This window comes from Manduca sexta, chromosome 28 (assembly GCF_014839805.1).
Source record: "Manduca sexta isolate Smith_Timp_Sample1 chromosome 28, JHU_Msex_v1.0, whole genome shotgun sequence".
Lineage (NCBI taxonomy): Eukaryota > Metazoa > Arthropoda > Insecta > Lepidoptera > Sphingidae > Manduca > Manduca sexta.
The window spans coordinates 18,841,301-18,855,415 of NC_051142.1; the positions used below are offsets into that span (position 1 = coordinate 18,841,301).

The following is a 14,115-nucleotide window of genomic DNA, read 5'->3' on the forward strand; positions in this document are numbered from 1 at the left end:
ATTTTTCCTTATTATATTGTTAAGTATAACATTATTACGACGGTTATTTCTAACCTACAGGTTTCTTATAAATCACTGAGCAATATGATAGATAATCGGTACGAAAAACAATGAACAACAATGTTCTGGTATTTATTGCGTTTAGTACCGACCGGTTAGTTGGCGACATCTTTGTTTATTTTATTAACATTTTCTAACATATAGATACATAAAATGAATCGTAGTTTTTTTAAACAAAACTGATTCTGATTCTAACAATATTGCTTTACAAACTTTACATAGAACACTAATTTTATAAACAAAATTATCTTATTACATTACCTCAATAAGAAATTGTTGTTCTATTTACAATTACGAATACCTTATTTCATTGTTAGCCTAAATTCATCCTTTTTAATATATTTGCGTTCAACCTGAAAATAAAATTATGGAATTACTTTACTGTTTAATATGTAAAAAAAATATAATAAAAGTCGCGATTCACGTCTCTCTGTACCTCCGCTAACTTCTTAACCACGCAACGGCTTTTGGAAAGGTTTTGACTATTATAAGTGATTTTTTCGGAAGGTTTAAAGATATAAAGTATTTCTTTAGTCGGAGAAATTGCATTTATCATGATAGGAGTCGACAAAAGTATTTTTGGTTTCCATAACATATTTTACTTATCTAAATCTCGCATACGAGAAGCCTACTAAGTAAATTATAAATAAATATTAGAGCTACAAACCTTTGAACGAATGCCCGTCTCCTGGCGTCAAGGTCGAAGGCGACAGGATCCACGTCCACCTTGGAATTGCTGTCCAATCCTGGCATAATATCAGATATGCTCCCCGTGTCTGGACCCACTGTGAAAACACAAAAATTGAAGTAAACAGACGCCGATGTAAGTAATTTACATATTTTATATTGTTATTTAATACATAGAAAGATAATAGCTAATGCTTTATTAGGGGCAGCTACATATAGCCAGCAATCAGGATAGGTTGTATTTTGGTCCCAGCATGGACATATCCAACCTGGATCAACGAAACTTTGATACGAGTTTTGAAAAGGAATACATACCAAAATCACTAGCGTGTAGACTTCCATCATAATAAACGTTGCCTTCTGTGTCAGGCTTGAGGTCTTAAACAATCAACAATAAAAGAGAAATTAAAATTATAACCTTATATTTACATATTCCGTTAACATTTTTGTGTGTCGAAACTACTAAGCGATTAAGTATCAGCATCGAAAATAATTATTATAATAATATAGTAAATAATTAGTCGTCCGGTCTGATAGGCCGTTATTATCGCCAAAGCCTGCAACTTCTTTTTAACCGACTTCGTAAAAAGAGGAGGGTCTCAATTCGACTGTAATTTATTTTATTTATATTTCCAAAAAAGATTATAATATCTGAAAACACAGTCATTAAACTCACCGTATTCCTTCAGGTTCGTTTCCAGTTCATCGTTATCTGCAAGTTAATTTTTTATAATTATGACTGAGAGGAAATTCTATGATTTTATTTAAGATTGTTGTTTTTACGCTAGTGGCCACTAAGCACTTTTCGAAGTAATTATTGTTACCGTGACTTTGCAGATGAGAAAGCTGCTCGTCCTAATTTGTATTATAGAATTATAGATGGCTTCAAATTAGCGACGGAACGAAAGAAAACAATTTTTTTTCTTATTAAAAAGGGGTAGGTATGAATTATGACCATTTCTTAGATCTAGGGGCAACACCTATCTGCAGACAGCAAGATCCTAGTCTTTGTCTTATAAAACCAGGCCACGATATACTTGGGAATTGATTTCCAGAGGTGGTTGACGTCAAGTAGGCGATAGTCATAAAAGCCAAGTCAAATCGTTCCTACAAGATGCTTGTAAAGTTTCATGCCCCGACCCGAAATTTTAATCTTATAAGGGCAGGAGAATGTGTTAAAAATTATGACACTAAACTTACCCGGAAAGAACATGGCGTTTTGGATATCTTTGGTTACGTGTGTTTTTGGAGGGACTTGCGATGTCTGGTCCATCTTTAAAGTTGTTGGTACTGTTATAGAAAAATAATAATATTAGTTTTCGCTATACTATAAGCCATATATGTCTTGGGTATGTTGAACTACTAGGGATTGAGCTCAAATTTTAGATCCCCTTTGCATTTTTGAACATTGCGGTACTTTTAGTGAGTCTTCATTTATTTAATAAAGTAAATTATATTATATAACTAGATTTTGCTCGCGGCTTCGCCCGCATGCAGGAGTTTTCCGGGATAAAAGACCCACTATATATTTTCCCGGGATAGTAGCCTATAACCTTTCCAGGGTCTAATACTATCTCCATACCAAATTTTGCTTTCTTATACCACGTCTTACGTCACGTCCCGTTCCCGTGGGAACGGCATAAAAAGTATCCTATGTCCGTCTCCTGGTTCTAATCTACCTCTCCACCAATTTTCAGCCAAATCAATTCATTCGTTCTTGAGTCATAAATAGTGTAACTAACACCACTTTCTTTTATATATATATAGATTAAAATTCACATAAATATACCTGTTGTTTCTGTCACAATATTTAACTGTATTTTCGCTTCCTCTGTTTTGTTCATGTTTACTTCTTTTTCTTTATTTACTATAATATTTGGAGGAATTTCAAACATTTTTGTATCTGAAAAAATGGAATTACATCAATTATTTTGTTAATCACAAAATATTAAACCTGTATGGTTTGCGAAGATAAGCGGAATTCGTGTCCAGCAGTGAGCTAATTATATAACCCGTGAAGTGCCGTCATCATCATCATCATCAGCCGCAGGACTTCCACTGCTAAACATGGGCCTCCCCTAAAGGTTCCAGATCGACCTATTGAAAGCGGCCTGCATCCAGCGATGTCATGCGACTTGTAAGTCTCAAAGTTGTAATATTTATTAGTTCAAGATAGTGTTGTTGGCAATCGGGACACTTTTTTTATCAGGGGAACGAAATGCTAGACTCGTTATTCAATCGCATAAAACAGAATTTAACACTAACCCATATACCGAAGTCTACGTAAGGCCTTTTCAACACACCATCCTAGGATTTGCTGGTTACCATTTTGCCCGATTTGGTTGCAAAAACTCATAGCCATTGTCAAAAATGGATCTATCTTTATTTTATCTTCATTAATGGTGTTTTGAGTATTCTTTTTAATTTCTTGTTTCTTAACTGTATCTTTTACTCCTGACTTAATATGATTTTTCCTTTTTGTATTTCTCATTCTACGACTAATCCATCTTTTATTTCTTTTAAGAGGTGAAATAGACGTTAAATTAACTTTTTTAACTGGTATTAAAAGAGTTGTCATTTCATCCCTTTTATTCTTCATATTGATCCCAACTTCTCGGCTTTGTGGTGTAAAGGTATTAAAAATTTTATTTCTCATAACATTATCAATAAATGTGTTGTTGAAATAGAATTTGTAAACCAAATCGTCAATGGCTTGATCATCTTTTTCCTTAATGATCATGTCGTCTTGATTTTCTATTTTGTTTGTGGTTGGGATTGCAAACAAATTGATCTTTACTGATTCCGTTACATCAGGTATTGTCGTAGTATGCGTAACTTGATCAACAACATTTGAATAATTATATTTTACATTCGTAGACACTTTTTGAGAACCCATTTTAATGTCTACTATCTGTTTAGCTTTCTTTAATATCCTCGCGAAGTTATTTTGTCTGTGTGAAATCTCGCTTTGAGTCTTTGCTATTAAATTTTGTTTAATGTTAATTTTTTCATTTTGACCCAGCATGAATTTTTGGACCGAATAAAACTGTTTCTGTTGCATTAAAAACTTTTTCTGCTGATTTTCAAATTCGATTAGATTATTCATCATTTCTTTTTGTCTGATTTTAAAACGTTCTTCCCTTTCAAGTAAATTCTGTTCAATAATCTTCAGGTTTTCGTTAGATTTTATTAAATAATTGTATTTGTTATCGAAATCTTGAAATTTATTTGTAACGGTAACAATATTTTTTAGGAAATCATCATTTATACTTTGTAATTGCTCATGAATGGCTTTTATTTCATTGTGCTGTTTCATTATTTTTTTAAACGTTTTCGTAAGCATAGATATAACTTTGATCAAACCTCTTTCGTTAATGGGCTTAGTTTGTTTTTGTTTAGGTATAACTTTATACATATTGTCTATTCCAGTCAGGGGAACGTTTTGATGCCAAGCTTTGTCATCTTTATCAAAAATACTTCGTTGTTTATCACTTTCAATAGTTCTAGTCTTATTATAATCGTCTAAAATCACAAAATTTTTATAATCTTCTGTTTCATAATCGAATTTAGTGTTTCTTTTGGGATTGCTAGTATTGTTTTTGGTTTCATTTAAATCAAGTTTTAATTTTTCTTCGGCTATTTTAACTACGTCATCAATATTTTTAATTGTCATTGTTTTGTTAGAAGTTTCGTTTTTGCTACTTATTATATAGTTTTTGCTTTTGTTTCCAGTCTTCAATTTACTATTTAATAAAATAGCAACTTCATAAGGATAATCATTAAATACAGAAGTGGGTTTTGGATCTGAAATTAAGGAATTTTTAATATCTGAATCGTCACTCAAGTTATTTTTGCAATTCTTTTTGTTTCTACATTTCTTCATACTCTTTCTGGGATGGCGTTTTCGTATATCTGTAAAGAATTAAGTTTGTCATTGCGAGGTTCATGAGCTATATGATTCTGGGCCAAGAGCTACGCCCATTACTCCTAAAGGTTCAGGATCAGAAGCGAATACTGAAAAACTTCATTCATTTTTTGTTTATTCAAATGCGAATAAATATTAAAAGGAGTTAATCTAATAAGAAGCCCGCCAGACAAGTTTAATAAATAACTTCAATAACAAATCCTAAAAACTAAATTGAGTTTGATGTGATTCTACTGTCATTTGACACATTTATGTAATATACTTTTAGGTTAACCAAATTGACCCATTTTTGAATATTCACCATTTTAAAATTCACACGACACATTTTAATTCCTCAATAAATACTTACATATAATAACAAATATAAGGAATATTTGACTGACTTAATAATACTTTAAAAATATTAAAATTGATTACTAAACATATGAGCAATTCGCTTGAATTATTCAATGTTCATAATTTAGGGCTGAAATGGTATTGGTCTTTGAGCAATTGGTATTATTCATCGGTGTTCATATACCGACTCTACTCTGTACCAAATATCCGTTATCACATTATTAACTGTCGGTAGAAATTTTAAGAAAATGCAAGAAAAGAAGACGACAACCTCGTGAAGCTCATCATGACGGGCAAAGTAGATGGGATAAAGCCTCGTGGCTCTGCAGCCATTGGCCTGCGCCAATGCCTTGGTCTGACCAGATACGCACCGCTCTTAGCTGTACAGTTTACAGCGCCCTCCACACCTTCGGAGACAGAAACAGATAGAGAAAGCCCGAGAAAATGATACAGAAGGGAAGCCACAACAAAATATTAAGGAATACGATGCGGGAAGAAGAAATATTAAGACGATTAAGATGATAAATATGAATATATTTACTCACGGTTAACTGCCCTCTTCGCCCGTTCAACATAGCTCGAAAGAAACGGAGCGTCCTGCAAAAAATTCTCACCAAATGCATCGAAATTATTTTGCAATATATTGTCGACATCCGCTGAATTTGGTCTGAATATAAAGTCTCCAGCAGTCGGCTTCTCGAATGTACTATCTCTCAATTTATTCTTCATCCAAACTCCTTTATTTACTATGTTGTTTCGTTCCAATTTAGGTTTTAGGAAGTTTGCTTCGGCTTCTAAGTAGTTTGCCAAATTTGTATGGATTTTTATAACAAATAACAGTATTATTGGTGAGTACATCACTGAAGTCGATACCGCATGTCAATGCGATCGAATGAATGGAATTTGGGATGTGCTACAATTGTAATCTGATAGGGTTTAGGTTTATTTGTAAACTCCGTTTTGTGGCTTTAGTGATGTGTTGGGGTCGATAGGGTGATATCGATAGTTTTTTATATATTTTAATTAAAAGCATTGTGTTAACAATATTTTAATTTAGGTTGAAAATCATTGCAGCTCGTCTAAATAGGAATTATGCACTTGCGATATTGCCAAGTTCAAAGCGATTACCATTAAGCAAGTTATTTATTCGCATTCTTCATCATAATTCATGATCACTCATCATAAAGTACATCAGTTCATTATATAGGTACCGAAAAATGTTTTATATTGAATATGTTATATATTTTTATATATTTTTATTATAACAATTATTAAATGTGTAATTTCGTCGTAGCTATAAAAGGCATAAAAAACTAACAATGAATATTCATGAGACTTTAAGTAAGAAATCCATCGGTTACACAAATTAATTTTATCGTGCTACTATATATCGACGTAATCACCTCTCTAAACCAATGTTTACGCACTCCAGTCAAAACATCGATGTTATTGTTTACAATATCGACTTATTTTTGTATTTTTACACACTAACGAGGATTTGTTTTTAAGGTAAAAATAGTAAAACGCCATGTTTAGGAAATGGCGGGTTTTTCAGTTTTTACTTGGTTTTAGCTTGAGGGAGGTATGTACGTACCTACTTTATACCTAAGATAAATTCTTAGTAATATTAACGACTGTTTGTTGATTTTCGTACACCAAAGTAGAGATTATGTGACGGAGATTGTTATCTCTGTTATTTATATTGGAAAATACATTTCTCCTACGGGATATTTATATGAATCTAAACGTTCAAGTGACCTTATCCACGATATTCAATATTCTTGAAACGGGAAAACACAACTATAATTTTGCTATTCAGCGGTACCTGCCTACTCAAGTGTAGCTACAGTAACGTACAAAAGAAACCCCCACGGTAGTGTTTAAGTTTGCCACGGTAAAGTAAACTTTATTTACTATCATTATAGCTGTAACTTCACCCATGTCGCGATGCTCGGGCGATGCTTTCTACCGCGTGCTATGTTTGTCGCTGCTGGCGATCGCCGTCGCCTTCTGCCTCGTCATTACCGATGTCTTCATTGACATTGATGGCTTGATGCGGGTCAAGAAAGGTAAGACTATAAGCCTGTGAGAGTAAAGTATCCTTGAGGTTAAAACGCCTCCTTAGTTCATTATTTTCTCCCACTTTGTTATGGAGGGAAATGGACAATTAACATTTCCAACTCCTCCCTATATTTCTGTTTGATTAATTTCGTTGCGGGATAGTGACAAATTAGTTTTCCATGAGACTCGCCGAGCTTCACTGCTCGGTGCTATAAAATGCGTGCCACTACTGATCCTGGCTTACAGGAGTTGTAGTGGTAGGTGTGAGGGCGGGAAAGTCTCTGAAAGCCTGTGAGAATAAATAAAGGGTTTTCGCACTATCCAGATTGAATTAGACGAGGAAATTAATGACGTCACAGTTGTATGTTAATCTCCACCTTCCGTATTGGGAAGAGAACATTTTTAGTACTAACTTCAAATGCAAATTCTCACTTTGTTCTTTTAATGTTTTTCAATTAAGTATTAGTTACGATATCAAATAATATTTCTGTCATAAATTTACATATTTGCAGATAAAATTCCAAAACTACATACAACTATCAAGCCAGTACAAATAATAACTTCTAAGGACGGCACTACAGACAAATACGATAATACAGAAATAAATTACGATATGGACTACAGTTACAGAACAAAAAGATCTTCGGGTAAATTAAATCACTCATACATTATCCAAAACAGAGCTCAGAGGCGAGACAGACGACTGTAATGAGTGTGATCCAATGACGTCACGCTACTTGTCATAATCATTCCTAATCTCTATTTATTATTATTAGTAACAGACTCATTTGGTTTAGTAAATCATAGTACGGGCATATTTATGTAAGTAAGGCAACGGTGGCGGGACGAAACTGAATGAGGACTGAACAGAACATCCTGGCATTGCAAGAGGCCTACATTCAGCATTGGGTGAATATATAGGCTGAAGAAGTAGAAGGGAACGCTGAAGGAAATTGAGGATAATGTGTCCACTCTTGACTTCATAGCGGAGTATTCATCCTGCAGCGGTTTAAATAGGCTCAGCTTAGCCTATTTGCAAACATGTTTAAAATGCTCTCGATGCTGGTTTTCATCCAGCGCACCCGGCGCATCGTAGAGTAAAAACAATCCACGTATGCCTCTAAAATACCTGATGCATTACAGTATCGGGGCAGTTTCAACAGCATTCCGAGTGCGTTATTATTTATACACGAAGGATTTATAAGTTTTTCGCTTAAAGTCGTCCCACATTCTGCACGTGGACGAGGCTTACTTATTTAGCTATTATGTTTAATATTAACAATGGATTTGACTTTACGGATGAACAACACCTCAGTCCCCCCCGTGACCATGAAGGCTGCAAAGTCTTCGAAACGTCGGGGGAAAATAAAATACTAAAACCGCGATAGAATCCGAAAATTAGTTTATATTCAATGTTTAACAGTGGATATCTGGAAAGTGAATTGTCGAGATTCATTAATACATGGCAACGACGTTACAATGTAAGACTTATGTTGCAGAAACACAAAACCTGCTCCTTCAAATGAAACAATCCAAAATGAAAAACTTGCTAACTCATCGTTTAGCGAGGCTGCTGGATCAATTGGACGCTGAGGAGACTACAGAAGTCACTTCAAATAGGAATACTGAGAGAGTGAGCATCGAAAAGAGTAAAGGTAATGTACACGCTACATACACCACGTGCATTAAAGAGAACATTATTAAATGTACCGCTAGACATATAATTAGATGAACAAATTCAAAACTTCAAATATAAACGTTTTAAGCTTGATTGAAACGTTTTTTTCTTTGTGTAAATTCCTTTTATTTTTTTTATAAAGAGAAAAATTGGTTAAAGCGACGTATAGGTACCCGTCACTGAAGAGGAACAGAAGGTTACGTTCCTTTATAGAAGGGGAAAATCTCCAGTCAAGCAGATGTTGCGCCTGACCGGCCGCGGCCCCTCCGACAGTTCCTATTCGGTGGTGGTATATATACAAGGCGGCGCGCAAATTCTGCTGCCGCAACGCAGAATTAGCTATCGCCATCTAGCGTGATAGTTGTGCTCTATTACTACAATTATGTCAATACACATCGATTATCTCGCAGTTCTAGTGGTGTTGACGAGATGGCGGTGTATAGTAATTGTATCGACACGTGGTTCACACAAGTGCATAAGCGATGTGAAGTTTGGAATTTGTTCAGCTATTTATATGGCTGACTGTATCTACAAGTTTGTTGGTGGAAGGATATATTTTATATCAGCTCGCATGTCGACCACTATACACAAGGTGTTAAAACCCGCCATAGGGGCACGTAAGTGTGTCGCGTTCGAAAAACAACGTGTGTATATCCGGTTTCAACAGGCCGCCATATTGTGTCGACTGACGAGAGGTAATCTCTCGACCGTCGAAATTCTATTGCAACCCATTTACTTTCTATCAGGTATAGTGGGGTCACTTTCCAGTGGCCGTATAAAAGAGAGAAGTTTAATATTAATGTAAGTGGCTGTCTGATGGTACCACTACGTCCATGAACCAAAACAACACCATCCATAACTGTGAATTATAAAGCACTTTATGGATGTTAAGAATAACAGTGTTTAAGATCATTGAAGTACCACATGAGACTTACCATTTAATGCTCAATTATATTAGTTCTGGACAGTATTAGAATACGGGCAGTCGTGTAAAATGTATTTCTGTTGTGTAAAACAAACTTTCTTTTTCGAACTTATAGAACTGAAAGAAACCCAAAAAGAAGATATAAAGCTGAGAACAGACGATAAAGAGGATTTGCTACATTCGGCAATGCACGAGATTCTGCTACTGGGTTTGCGAGGACATTTGGATTTTAATGAGGTGTATGATAGAATTCACAAATTAACAGCCGATTTTGATAAAGCGAGTAAAGGTAATTTATACGTTTTGGGTTAATTTTAAACTGACCAAAGATTTGCTCTAATAGTTTTAACTTAAGCAAAATTTAAGTAGAAATGATATAAGATAATTATCAAGATGAAATAAGATAATTATTCCGGTCCCACATTTGTTTTTTTTTTACTTTTCTTGGAAATGGTATAAAATTTTTAGTTATTAGACAAGTGTTACGAGTTTTCCATAGATGCCACTCGGTTCCTAAACTGTACACATAACAAATCTTAATTTTAGAAACAGTAAAGACATTTAGAACGAACGCAGAACCTCCAAAATCAGAAGATATGAAATATCCAAGAACAGATTTATATAACGAAAGGAAACTGTTTGATGAAATTTTACATTGCAAGAAGCTACAAGATGATATCACTGAACATGGTAACAAACTAAATGGGGAAACTAGAAGAAAATCTGAGGGTACGTAGATTTTATTTAATTTAAATAGATGCAATCAATCATCGCATTTAAAGTGATTCCGTTAATTTTGTATCTGTTGATAAAAAAAAAACCACCGGTAATTCCGTTAATTTATCATACATTTCTTTTTTTACAGTACCAAAAATAATAATCAAAACAGTCATAGACATAAACTCTTTAATAGATGGGAAACGCAAAATGGAAAATGAATCGTAAGTATTTTTACTTACTTGCACTTTGAAATACTTCACGATAAATCTCCCCTAGCCGAATTTTGGCCACGGCGGCAAATCTCAACGGAGGTCAGCCAATTAGTACGCGGGAGATATTATAGTGCACAAATGTGTGCAAAAAACACAGGCGGACTCTCTGTTCCTTACCTCTCATAGTCCGATAAGACAGAAATCAGACATGACCGGAGAAAGATCAGGACTTGACGATAAATAAAAGATTAATAAAGGAATACAGTTCAATCTTTAGATAATTTTATCGATGACCGAATATTCATATTATTGTAACATCTTTCATTAATTACAGGAATTCAAGAGAAAACGTTAAAGGTCTAGTGAAATTGGTATACAACGGAAAATCAATTAAATTCACTAGAATAGAAGACGAAGAAACACAAACAAATAAAAATAAAGAAATGAATCCTAAATTAGACACTGAACCAATCAAAGAAACTCCAAAATACGATGAAATAGCAGATCTTTTAAGCAGATATACATCAGAAACAAAAACTAATTATATTAACGAATATTTGAAAAATTACGATCACTCAGAAATCAAAAACACCAAACGTTTAAAACGCCATATTAAAATACGATACGAAAATGATGAGGTTACACAAAAGCCCAAAAAGAAAAAGGATGATGACGAATTATTTGTTGAGATCGAAACCCATTTTGACGGCAAAGGAATGAAAGGTGATAAAAAGAAGAAATTAATTAGTAACTTAGTAGAGAAGATACAGAAAGCCATACACTTAGGTGCCGACAAGAAGGAAAATAAAAAACCGAATGTTATCATTAAAAATGATAAGCAGAAGAAACGTAGACATATACACGTTAAAAAGCGAATACAAAATCCTTTGACTAGGGATAACGTAGCCTCATTAAAAAATAATTATGTATTGCCTTACGATGCTATAATTCACAGGCAATTAAATCCTATAGCTAAAGCAGTACCTTTACAAGAACCTTTGCCATACGTAAGCGACAAATACGGTCAATCCTGGAACAGAAAGTATTACGGTCCGGGATTTCTAGCTGTGACTAAATCCATAAATTCAGCTGAAATGAGCGAAGTAGATGTTGACTATAATAAAGCTAACATTAATGGGGTATCACAAAGAATACAAAAACCTTTAAATAATGAAATTACTGAAAAAGACAGTACACCTAATGCATATTATGATTTAGGTAAACTTAAATTCATTATGAAGGATATTGATGGCAGTGGTTTTTCAGTTGGTTTTAATCAATATGTTGATGAGCAACCAGATCCAGAAACGATGAAACTTTTTACAGGGCTCGAGAATATATTACAAACATATCACCAAAAGTATGACCAAACTCCAGAGAATGAAGTCGACAGTACAGAGAAACCAAACGAAATTCATGAAGTAGATTACGAGCAAAATGAACACACGATTTCTCGTCGATCGATCCAAAGAAATAAACCTGACCACCATTCCAATGAATATAATAGGGTTATATTTGAAAATGATTTTATGCCTTATGAAAATTATGAAGATATATTCAAAGGTGCCACGAAAGCAAACAAACTTACTAACAGTCATAATCTGGATAATCTTAATACACTAAGAAGTATTTTTAAATCTAGAGCATCACGTTTTGTCGTCGACGAAGATATATTTGGAAAAAAATTAAATCCAGCAGAAATATTTGGCCTCGCCAATTTATTACAAAGAAGGAAACGAAGTATAAATGTGCAGAAAATATCAAATTTAAAAAACAAGATTAAGCTCAATCGTTATTTAAACACAAAAGCGATGGCTACCAAGCGAATATTTCTGAACAAAAAGAGAAGTAAAAGGCAAGTAGACAAAGTAAGAATAATAGCGACCGACGACTTACCCAATATACATAGACATTCAGATGAAATCTTTGTTGTATCTGACGAAAATGTTTTAGCTGACAGAGCAGTTGTTAGAGAAGTCGAAACCCCGGAAATGGAGCCTGAGAAAGTCATAGAAGATCATTACGATGTAATATCACCCATGGCACCAATGCCACTTTTAGAACCAACACCGCAAATCTCCTATGGTTACGAAGAACCCATGGAGCAACCTTTGGTGACAAACGTGTTTGGTGGTAGATCAAGACATAATTCTCTAATGTCTAAATATCCTCATATACTATTGGAGGACCTAGCCAGATCTAGGGAAGAAGATATAGTAGAAAACCCATACAATTTTAACAAAATTCCGGAGCCTCAGCCTATTGAAATTCCGGTAAAAACTACGACTGTTGCAACACCGACTATAAGTAACGTTCCTCCTCCTAAAATGGAAGAAATAGTGAAAGCTATAACGCCAGAAAATGCCAAAACAAACTACCGAGTCACAGTAAAAATCTTACCTAAAAATATCAGCGACTTAAACTCTGGATTCAAAGAAATCCACACTAGTATCAATAAGAGTTACAACAGAAATGGTTTATTGTATTCATCATTAGTTAATGTATCGGAAATATCCAAAATAGTCAAAATTAATAAAACTCATGAGGTTTTAAGGACTACCACTACCCAGTCTCCTATAATTACAAATTTTAGGAGACAACAGGAAACTATGAATCATATATTAAGACAGCATAAACATCGTATAGAGGAACAATTAAATCATTTACACAAAGAAAAGGAGAGATTAGAAAACTTATCTATGAAAAATGAATCAGAGTTTGAGGAACCAAAACAAAACGAAATAATTGAAGTAGTAATACCGTCGAATCCACCTAAAGTAATGCGTTTGACCAAAGAAGAAGTAAGCAGACTTGCTCTTGCTACGCTGATGAATTTCAACAATAGAGAAATTACAACTACTACTATGCCTACAACTACAACTACTGTTATAATTCCATTCACAACAGAATCTCCACAAATAGATACAGAAAGAACACAAATAATCAACAAAATGGAACGTAATGAGAATATGACGAATGAAATCTTGAAAAAAATCGACAAAAACACAGAAATCTTACAAAGTTTTCTTCGAAAATTGACTGATAAAATCAGCACTCCCAAAATTGAAAATGACATTAAAATAAAAGATTTTGAAAATATGCGAGCATTTAAACATATACCAGCTCCGTTTAATCAGATAATGCCAAACATGGAAGGGAATGGGACGCATGTGGCAATACCTTTTATTTATGCATACCAACAACCCTATGCTCTTCCTGTAAACAAACCAGAGGTTCCTGTCGCTAGTGTTGTATACCACGGACATATACACACAAATACTCTAAACAGGAAACAGGAATGGCCCGAAAGAACTGCAAAGAAAGAAGTAGATGACAAAAAAATGAATCAAACTAGATTTTTTATTGACGAATTGGAAAACGATTATAAAGTGATTCCTACTAATATTAAGAAAGCATTTTCGAATGTAAGGAATAATACTGGTGTGCAATAAATTGTTTTATAGAGACGTTTTATTATTTAACAATATTCCGCTTTAAATATCTGCTAGAA

The 14,115-nt window shown here is 34.1% G+C and overlaps 2 protein-coding genes across 4 annotated transcripts; one reads left to right on the forward strand and one right to left on the reverse strand.

Annotated features, from left to right (window-relative positions):
• Window position 1: 1 nt before the first annotated feature.
• Window positions 2–6,145, reverse strand: LOC115446413. Its single transcript, XM_030173070.2, has 8 exons — window positions 5,554–6,145; window positions 3,013–4,659; window positions 2,537–2,650; window positions 1,948–2,037; window positions 1,424–1,459; window positions 1,063–1,125; window positions 728–845; window positions 2–413 (listed from the first exon to the last, which is right to left on the reverse strand). Exons 1-8 carry the CDS (start codon window positions 5,864–5,866, stop codon window positions 374–376), a joined length of 2,421 nt encoding a protein of 806 aa, XP_030028930.1. The 5' UTR covers window positions 5,867–6,145; the 3' UTR covers window positions 2–373.
• On the forward strand, window positions 2,645–14,074 carry LOC115446412. 3 transcript variants are annotated; one of them, XM_037444947.1, is made up of 8 exons: window positions 2,645–2,884; window positions 6,934–7,077; window positions 7,582–7,716; window positions 8,569–8,724; window positions 9,788–9,961; window positions 10,219–10,401; window positions 10,538–10,613; window positions 10,939–14,074. In XM_037444947.1, exons 2-8 carry the CDS (start codon window positions 6,948–6,950, stop codon window positions 14,054–14,056), a joined length of 3,972 nt encoding a protein of 1,323 aa, XP_037300844.1. In that variant the 5' UTR covers window positions 2,645–2,884; window positions 6,934–6,947; the 3' UTR covers window positions 14,057–14,074. The 3 variants fall into 3 exon arrangements, with proteins under 3 accessions (XP_037300844.1, XP_030028928.1, XP_030028929.1); XM_030173068.2 differs by lacking the exon at window positions 2,645–2,884 and adding an exon at window positions 6,195–6,594; XM_030173069.2 differs by lacking the exon at window positions 2,645–2,884 and adding an exon at window positions 6,195–6,590.
• The last annotated feature ends 41 nt before the right edge of the window (window positions 14,075–14,115 follow it).

What these genes read in the sequence shown, in the direction of transcription:
- LOC115446413 (XM_030173070.2), bottom strand. Translation starts at nt 5,866, where the DNA reads ATGTACTCACCAATAATACTGTTATTTGTTATAAAAATCCATACAAAT. An exon ending in GGCGAAGAGGGCAGTTAACC is followed by an intron (nt 4,660 to 5,553) that starts GTGAGTAAATAT and finishes AATTCTTTACAG; the next exon opens with ATATACGAAAACGCCATCCC. An exon ending in AGACGGGCATTCGTTCAAAG is followed by an intron (nt 414 to 727) that starts GTTTGTAGCTCT and finishes TTTTATTTTCAG; the next exon opens with GTTGAACGCAAATATATTAA.
- LOC115446412 (XM_030173068.2), top strand. Translation starts at nt 6,537, where the DNA reads ATGTTTAGGAAATGGCGGGTTTTTCAGTTTTTACTTGGTTTTAGCTTG. An exon ending in TTTTAGCTTGAGGGAGGTAT is followed by an intron (nt 6,595 to 6,933) that starts GTACGTACCTAC and finishes CTATCATTATAG; the next exon opens with CTGTAACTTCACCCATGTCG. An exon ending in AACTAGAAGAAAATCTGAGG is followed by an intron (nt 10,402 to 10,537) that starts GTACGTAGATTT and finishes CTTTTTTTACAG; the next exon opens with TACCAAAAATAATAATCAAA.